This window comes from Balaenoptera musculus, chromosome 16, assembly GCF_009873245.2.
Source record: "Balaenoptera musculus isolate JJ_BM4_2016_0621 chromosome 16, mBalMus1.pri.v3, whole genome shotgun sequence".
Lineage (NCBI taxonomy): Eukaryota > Metazoa > Chordata > Mammalia > Artiodactyla > Balaenopteridae > Balaenoptera > Balaenoptera musculus.
The window spans coordinates 60,836,818-60,846,135 of record NC_045800.1 but is presented as its reverse complement, the minus strand read 5'-3'; the positions used below and the strand labels follow the sequence as shown (position 1 = coordinate 60,846,135).

Here is a 9,318-nt window from a genome sequence, read left to right as displayed (position 1 = left end):
AGAAGAGGTTTAGGGGATCTGGGAAGAGGCATCAGAGCTGGAGGAGAGCGTCTCCCTAGCGCCTCTCCTTTTGGCAAATCGGGGGATGAGGGGTGCTGCACGGGGGCGGGGCCCAGGCCAGGTGAATGGGAGGAGGGGGCGGAGAATTTACATGTCTCTCCATACCTCAGTTCAGACCTGGTTCGTCCCCTCCAATGGGGACCGCGCTGCCCCTCACAGGTTAGGTTGTGGAAGCCTGCGGGGTCCAAGTCGCGGCGGGTCCTAAGGGAAGCGGAGGGAAGGGAGTGGACGGGGCGATCCCGGGCTGGGGCGGGGCCAGGGCTGGGGCGAGTCGTAATATAGAGCCAGCACTGCCCGCTAGCAGCACAGCGCGGAGACTGGAGCCCTAGGGTCCGCCCGAGCATCAGAGTGTCCACTAGTCCCCGCTATCCCGGCCCTGCGCCCCTCCGGCCATAGCTGCGGGTGAGTGTGGACCTCCCTAAGAGCGCAGGGTGGATGCGGGCGACCCAGCTCTTGCCGGCTTTACTTCTCCTTACTCGCTGCCCCGGCTCGGCTGCGGCTGCACGCTGAGTCACCGCGCTCCGTGCCCATGTGTTCCCCTGCGGGGACCAGTGCAGGCTGCGCCACGACCTCTGAGCCTCCAGAGAGGATAGACGGCCGGGCCTGGGGAGCCTGGTCACCGCGGGCTCTTCCCGCAGGGGACTTAGGGGCTCCAGCCCTGAACTGCAGTAACCCACCCGGTCCGCCTTCACGCGCTCCTGCGCTTCTTCCCCTGACTTCTCCTTCCCTTGTAGAGCCGCTGTCTAGAGCCCCAGCCTCGCCACCATGAGAGTCCTGCTGGCATGCCTGCTCCTCTGCGCCCTGGTCGTGAGCGACTCCGAGGTGAGTGGCTTCCCTGCTTTTGACTCTTGGCGGCAGGAGGAGGGGGCTTGCAAGACCCCTGAAAAGTGCTGGGGAAGGGAGGGGCTGCATAGGAAGCTGGAGTCCTCCGAATTCCATCAACAGCAGGTCCAAACCCTCCCCGGGAAATAGAACAGGTGTGGCATTGGGGCCTTGAGAACCCAGGGAGCTTGCACTTTTCGGCAAGGGAGGAAGAAGCCGCAGGGACTGCCCCAACCTGCTGGTATCTGATTTGTGAAGCTTGCTTGAGTCAATTCATTTCTCCCTGCTAGAAGCTGATGATCTTCCATTTGAGGGATAGTTAGACATGAACAGGGTAAGGAGAGAGGGAACTGGAGGGAAGGCTGAGTTTGGGGACTGGGGCCAGTTTATCCTCACCCTGGGGTCCCAGGAACATGGGTCCTTTGGTGAACTTTTCCTTTCAATCTCTCCCCCCGCCTGCATCTCTTCCAGGGCAGCCATGAACTTCATCAAGTGTCTGGTGCATGTGAGTATCCACCCCTTGCACAATATCTGGTTGCACAGGTATCTTGGAAAAGCCTCAGGAGGCAGCCCCTCCCTGTCCCTGCTGGCTCCCCCTTTGCCTCCGCCTATGCTCCTTGCTTACCCCCCAACCTTTGTGTTCTCCAGCGAAGTGTGGCTGTCTGAATGGAGGAAAATGTGTGTCCTACAAGTACTTCTCCAACATTCAGCGATGCAACTGCCCAAAGAAATTCCAAGGGGAACACTGTGAGATAGGTATGGGGATCCTGACTCCAACTGGGGAGGAGGGGGCACCAGAGACTTGGGGGCAGGGAGACATGGGTGGGATGCAAGAGCAGGCAGGAGTTAGGAGGTAGAGTGGGGGGCATCCTTATCCTCATGTGATTCACAGTCAAACATGAACACACACTATCTCATGAAGCTGGGGCTGCACAAATGTGAGGTGGGGATGGAAGGAGGTCCCTTCTAGTATCTTCTGCCTCACTGAAATCATGTGAGGCCTGACAGGATCTCTAAAATGCCTGTCTGAACTTCCTTCTCTTTCTAATATTCTCATCCTCACATCCTCCCATAGATACATCGAAAACCTGCTATCAGGGGAATGGTCACTCTTACCGAGGGAAGGCCAACACTGACACCAGCGGCCGGCCCTGCCTGGCCTGGAACTCTGCCACCGTCCTTCTGAAAACGTACCATGCCCACAGACCTGATGCCCTTCAGCTGGGACTGGGGAAACATAATTATTGCAGGTGAGGTGGGGGCAGCAAGGACCCTCCTCATGGCCTCACAGAAACCCTCGTTATCATCTTTTCTGCTTGCCAAGTGCTGGCCATAGCATGAGAAAATTAAGGCCTCTGGTTGAGTCTTCCCTGGAGGGGAGGACACAGAAAAGGCATTCTGGGTTGGAATGGCACCCTTCTCCCCTCTGTGTTGCCAGGAACCCAGACAATCAGAGAAGGCCCTGGTGCTATGTGAAGGTTGGCCTAATGCAGATTGTCCAGGAGTGCATGGTGCACAACTGCTCTTCTGGTGAGTGTCACTGGCCTGTTTATGATGGTGGGTGGAAGGGGACAAACTCATTTGTTCCCTTATTCCATCATAGGAGGGATGAGGAGGGAGGCCTGCCTGGCCCTGAAAAAACTGGAAGGTCAGAGGACCAGGAGAGGACACTTTATCCTCCCTCCCTCCCCAAGATATCACTTTCTTTCTCCTCCAGGAAAAAGTGCCCTCTCTCCTCCAGAAAAGTTACAGTGCGGCCAGAAGGCTCTGAGGCCCCGCTTAAGATTGTTGGGGGAGAATTCACCACCATCGAGAACCAGCCTTGGTTTGCAGCCATCTATAGGAGGCACCGTGCAGGCTCTGTCACCTACGTGTGCGGGGGCAGCCTCATCAGCCCCTGCTGGGTGGTCAGCGCCACACACTGCTTCATGTATGTCCCTCTGTCTCTTCTCCCTGACCCTCCTGCCCTACCCCAAACAAATCCCTTCCTCCTTCCCAGCAAAAGATTCCCCTTATTTCTACCCCCTCGGCCTCTCTCTCTCTATGGCCCATGGCCTTGGGGACAAGTGATGCTCTGAGGTCGCTGTGGTGGGGGGGGGAAGTGACAGGGATCTCATGAGATCAGACTGACTGATCTCCCTCCCACAGTGATTACAAAAGGAGGAGGACTACATTGTCTACCTGGGTCGGTCAAAGCTTAACTCTATCACGCCTGGCGAGATGAAGTTTGAGGTGGAAAAGCTCATCTTACGTGAGGACTACAGTGCTGACACCCTTGCTCACCACAATGATATTGGTGAGTGGAAAAACCCTCATCTGCCGTGATGATGATAGCTGTGGGAGTGGGGGTCTGAGAAGAGACCCAAGTGTGAAGTTGGGGTTGTAGGGGAACTTGAAGACCCTGCTTTACACAACAAAGGAGTGGTGGGGAAGGGTTCAGAGTGGAAAACATGAGGGGCCTGGTGCTCCTCTGTAGAGTCCCTGAATTTCCAAACAGGTATCCTCCTCTGGGTGGCAATGGCCCTGATGGCATATAGCTTGGGCTGGGATGCCCCTTCCATTGCTGGATGGAGCCTCTGTCTGTCCCAGGATATAGAACTTGGAGAGATTATTGGGCTGGATTTCAGCCCAGCTACCTCAGCCAGGGCTTTATGAGCTGTTTTTTGCAGGAAAAAACTCATACAGCTGTATGCAGTTGCCCTGGCTGTCCAAGGCTTTGTCAGCAGCTGGAACAAAGTCCTTGAAGCATGGGACAGGGGAGACTTGTTTCAGGTGACAAGCTACCAGCAGACCTCCCAGGATGACCTCTGACTCTGACATAGGGATAGACAGCCATTCCCTCAGGGTTTGGAGGGGAGAGATGGTGACCACCTGACTAGGTGGTGATCTTTCCCCTCTGACCCCTTCCTGCTCCCCCAGCCTTGCTGAAGATCCGTTCCAGCACGGGCCAGTGTGCACAGCCATCCCGGTCCATACAGGTCATCTGCCTGCCCCCAGCGAATGAGGATGCCCGTTTTGGCACAAGCTGTGAGATTACTGGCTTTGGAAAAGAGAATTCCTGTAAGTGACATTTGGGTCTGGCTGAGAGGGTCCTGAGGGAGTGTTGTAACCTGGAAGTGAGCTCAGCTTGATCAAGGGAGGACTGTGGATGTAGAGATGGGAGCACCGTGGAGGCAGTAGGTGGGTCCAGGGATGGAGTAGGGAGCATTGTTTAGGGAATGATGAGCCATAAAGTTAAGTGGGTGAGGGATGAGAGACTATAGGTGGGGTAAAGACTTAGATGTGGGTGGAAAAAATAAGGGCTTTCCCTGGTAGGGACACTTTTTCGTCCCCTCCCTGGCAGACAGTCCCAACAGACACGTTTTAATGTACATTCCTCCCTGTTTCCTCCATCTAGCTGACTATATCTATTCAGAGCAGCTGAAAATGGCTGTTGTGAAGCTGATTTCCCACAAGCAGTGTCAGCAGCCCCACTACTATGGCACTGAAGTCACCAACAAAATGCTGTGTGCAGCTGACCCACAGTGGGAAACAGATTCCTGCCAGGTGAGAGTTCCAAGCATCTTTCTCCATCACCCCTAGATCTCCCAGGGCTCCTGGGCCTGTCCCTACCAGCTTTGGGGAGCCTCTCTCCAGTTAAAATCCCAAGAAGCCAGGACCAGGGGTTCAGGTCTTAGAAGGTTTAAACCAGTCCTTATGTATTTACCAAACATTTGTCAAGAGCCTGGCTCTATGCTAGGCACTTCAGACTCAGGAAGGGAGGGGGACTAAGACCCTAAGAAAGAGAAAACAACAGAAAATAACACAATTCAGTGCTCAGAGTGTGGTGTGAATTATAAATGATCAGCTGTTTAGGAGAGGGATGTGAGCACCAACTAGATGGTCACCGAGGGGGTCACTTTAGAGAGAATGTGACTCAATAGGAATTTGAGGAGGCAGAGGAAAGAAAAGAGAGCATTTCAGTTGCAAGATACAAAAATGAGAATGAGCACGGCATATTTTGGGATGGGAAGGAGAAGTAGGGTCTGAAAATGTAGGTGGAACTGTAGATAACAGGACTTTGAAAGCCAAGCAGGGGATTTTTTAAACTTGATGTGGTAGGAGATGGGGAGTCACTAAGGACTTTGACTCTAGGAAACTCTCCCTTCTCTCTCGGGCATGATTGGGTGGTAGGATCAGATGGCCCCCTTCTCACTTCTCCCAGGGCTCACCTTTTGTGTCTTTGGCTTAACAGGGAGACTCAGGGGGGCCGCTGGTCTGCTTCACCCAAGGCCGCATGACTCTGACTGGGATTGTGAGCTGGGGCCGTGAATGTGCCATGAAGGAAAAGCCAGGCGTCTACACAAGGGTCTCAAGCTTCCTGCCCTGGATCCACACTCACATTGGGGGAGAGAATGGCCTAGCCCTCTGAGGGCCCCCAGAGAACCAAGGGAAGAGACGGGTACCACCCACTCCCACAGTGACTGTCATTTTTGCAGTAGGGCCATCTGCACAGCTATATATAATGAAGAGACTGAGGAAGATGAGCTCTGCAGAGGTGGTTTTGCTTGTGCTGCCCATCAGGGTGAGTGACAGTAGCTTCACCCTCAGATACACGTCTGGGTGCTGGACACCCAGATCTCCCCTGGCCAGGATGGAAGGGTGGTCCTGAACCAGAATGGTATTGTCGTTTTCTGGACTAAAGCTTCCTGGAGTTAAAAATGGCATCTCCTGTGCATAGGTGGAAGGAGAGCCAGCTCCCTGGCAGTGGGCCATTGATGAGGCCCACTGTTGGGAAATGAATAATTTCCCAATTAGGAAGTGTAACAGAACTGAGGTCTCTAGAGAGAGCTTGGCCAATGCAGGAACAGTGGTTTGGAGAGTAAGGACACTAAATGACTTGAGGGAAGGGCTCTGACATTCCATGAATGTATCAGGAAATGTTATATACATGTGTGTATGTTGGCACACTTGTGCACAGGCTGTGTCAGTGTAAGAGCTGGTGTTCTGTGTCTGACTGCACGTCTAGATACTTCCCCAAATCGTATGGACTGTGACATCACACAGAATGGCCTGTTTGGAGAGGTTGTGGGGCCTCTTGGGTCTCCCAGGCAATGATACCTATAAATGTATCATTCTGGGGCACAGACTGTGACCAGCACTAAATTTCCAGTTTCACGTTCACATAGATGTCCATTCTTGGCCAGTTATCCCTTCTGACCTTCCAGCCGAGTTCATCCAATCCTCACTGAGTGAGGTGAGGACCATTCCTGTACACTGAATATTTAATAATTATATTCTGGTATTTTTATTTATATCTATTTTTGTAATTTTGAATAAGTATGATTGATCAAATGTGATTTTTCTGAAGATTTTGGCTCTTCCCTCGTGCTTGTATGGGAGGGAGTTGGGAGCATAAAAAGTAGAAAATGACGATGGTGGAATGCACCCGAGTTTCCTGGGGGGCTATATCTGGACTTAATGGGGCTTTGGGAGGAGAGGCTAGGAGACTTGTAGAACAGACCCTCCATAGCACATAAGGTACAAAAATGTGCCCCAAGCCAGAAGTCCACAGCTTGGTAAATGGTGTGCAGGCTTTGTCAACTCCCAGTTCCCTCCTCAGCCTGATGCCTTTGTGCAGTGCACATCTTGTACAACGTTACACGGTGATCCTACCATATACTCTTCACTCTGCCCCCAACAATCCTTGGGCTGACTTCAACCAAGGGGGACATGTGCATGAGTGAAAATTGATGATCCCAAACCCAGCCCAGCTTGAGTCTGTGGCATTCAGGAAACAGAAGACATAATTTCCCATCATCTGTGCATGGGGCTGGTGCTGAGTTTCCTCAGTGTGTGTTAATGAAGCTCATGACTAGCCTTTGCTATCCCTAATATCAGGAAGCTCAGAATCTAAAGCTGGGTGATATCCTAATGGGCGTGTACATATATTTTGAACCAAACATCAGCTTCTTAAGAACTGGATGTAGAAGGCAGGTCAGGAGTTACAGTTGGATGCCAAAATTTTGGAATTTCCAAGCTATGCTAGTGAGTTTTGGCAGTGTTTCTTAGCCAAGTCACCTGCGAACTTAAAAAAAAATATATATATATATGTTTATGCTCCACCCACAGAGATTGTGATTCAGGTCAGGGCTGGTGCCAGGGCTCGTGATTTTAGAAAAATTCCCTAGATGTTTCTGATATGCAGCCCTGATTGAGATCCATTGGCGACAATTGGCCAGATTATGTGAAGGGCCCAATAAATTCAAGATGTGGTCAGCATATGTTCTCTGCATGAACAGTTAGATTTCTGAGTGGGGTTTGGGGGCACAAGGTCTCCTGGGCTTCCTGTTCAGAGGATCCCTAGACAATGGACCCCTGGAGGGCAAGGACCCAGAGCATTCAGCTTTTAATCCCCATAATCTAGCATGTTTCATTCAGTATGATGCAGTGGTTCAGAGCATAGATTTTGGAGTCAGGTGGCCTGGACTAGATTCCTGGCTCTAAAATACTAGCTGTATGACTTGGGAAAAACTCTTAACCTTTTGTGCCTCAGTTTCCTCATCTGTATAAAAGAGATATCTACCTCGTAGGATTGTTATAAGGATTCATGCGTTCATAAATCTCTTAGTCATAATCCTGGCACCTAGTAAAGGCACAAAAACAGTGGCTACTATTACAAAACTCTGTAAATTCTCATAGAATTGAATGGGAACCCCTTCCCCTCTTTACCCCAGGATTGCATAGGTGTATTTTGTGGAAGCTGAAACCTGCTAGGAGAGAAAAGGCAAGATGTGAAGCTAAGGAGCCCAGCCCAGGCTGAGTTGCTGCTCAGCCTCTGCATACCCCCCAGGGGCCAAGAAAGATCTTGTTCCAACATGAACAGCGCCAGCATCAGGGCTTACAGACACTGAAAACAGGAAGTATGAGCGCCACTGGTGGGTTGAGCAATGCACTGCTAACAATCTTCAGACCATTTCCCAGCCACCTGACCGACCCCCAGCCAGCTGCTACTCTTCCCAGTCACAGACCTCACTCCGGGCTAGCAGGGATCAGCCACTTCTCCAGCAACCAGTTTCAAGGCTCCAGATACGACCCTGTCACTCACTTTAGGGACTACCTTTTTCTAGTGCTCCCTAAGTGCTGGACATTGTGCTAAGTTCTTCACCTATTATCTGGTTTAATCCTTATAACAATCCTATGGGGAAGGTGCCATCCTTAGCCCCATTTAACAGCAAAGAAAATGGAGATACAGAGAGGTTAGGTGACTTGCCCAAGGCAACGTGGCTGGTAAGTAGCAGAGCAAGGGTTCAGACCCAGGCAGCTGGCTCCAGAGTGCACAGGCCCAGCACTCTCAGCAGAGCCCAACCTGAGGGAAGGTTAGCAGCCCTCTTTTCAAGCTCCCTACTTCAGGGATGCTGGGTGCAGGGAGGCTAAGTGTATCAGAATTTCAACCCTGGCCTAGATTATAATTCTTTCCTCTTAAAAGATTCCCAGGCCAAATGAGCAAATCACACTCAGCCACCAGTTTCAAAGTAAAACTTTACCCTTCTCAAGCAAACCTCAGCCTTTTTGGTTGAAACCTGATTTCATTGAAGTGGTTTTTGTTTTCACCAGAACCCCTCCTTCTGAAATAGTCTGTGGCTCATTCTATTATCAGGACTCAACTTGATTTCCACTCATGCTCTGCCTTTCCCAAGCCAACCCCGCACAACAACAACACCCCTGAATACACCCCTCCACCCTCACCCCTGTTTGTCCACCTTCCTCCCCAGCTGCTGACATTTGAGCCTGCCCTTTCAATCACAGTGAGAGGAGTTTGCTGAGGTGTTCTTTAAATAACAGTACTACTGAGGTATACTAAATCACATACCATACAATTCACCCATTTAAAGTGTGCAACTCAATGATTTTTAGTATATTCACAGAGTTGTGCAACTATCACCACAATCAATTTTAGAACATTTTCATCACCTCAAAAAGAAACCCCATACCGGGGAAGAGGGATAAATCAGGAGCTTGGGATTAACATACACACACTACTATATATAAGATAGATAACCAACAAGGACCTACTGTATAGCACAGGGAACTCTACTCAATGTTCTGTGATAACCTATATGAGAAAAGAATCGGAAAAAGAATGAATATATGTATATGTATAACTGAATCACTTTGCTGTACACCTGAAACTAACACAACATTGTAAATCAACTATAATCCAATAAAATTTAAAAAAAAGAAACCCTATACCTATTAGTAATCACTCCGATTTTCTCCCCAACCCCCTCAGCCCCTCATCTACTTTCTGTCTCTATGAGTTTGCCTATTCTGGACATTTCATATAAATAGAATCATGTAACATCTAGTCTTTTGTGACTGACTTCTCTCCCTACCATGTTTTCCAGTTTCATCCATGTTGCAGCATGTATTAGTACTGATGCTGAGTTTTAAGTA

At 50.4% G+C, this 9,318-nt stretch overlaps 1 protein-coding gene across 1 annotated transcript; it reads left to right on the top strand.

Annotated features, from left to right (window-relative positions):
• The first annotated feature begins 313 nt into the window (after positions 1-313).
• PLAU (plasminogen activator, urokinase) lies at positions 314-8,845 on the top strand. Its single transcript, XM_036828736.1, is given in 13 exon segments — positions 314-462; positions 795-882; positions 1,354-1,387; positions 1,531-1,638; positions 1,958-2,132; positions 2,321-2,412; positions 2,600-2,659; positions 2,662-2,812; positions 3,031-3,035; positions 3,038-3,178; positions 3,802-3,942; positions 4,280-4,428; positions 5,117-8,845. Coding segments are annotated over 12 exon segments (1,290 nt in total). The 5' UTR covers positions 314-462; positions 795-825; the 3' UTR covers positions 5,294-8,845.
• The last annotated feature ends 473 nt before the right edge of the window (positions 8,846-9,318 follow it).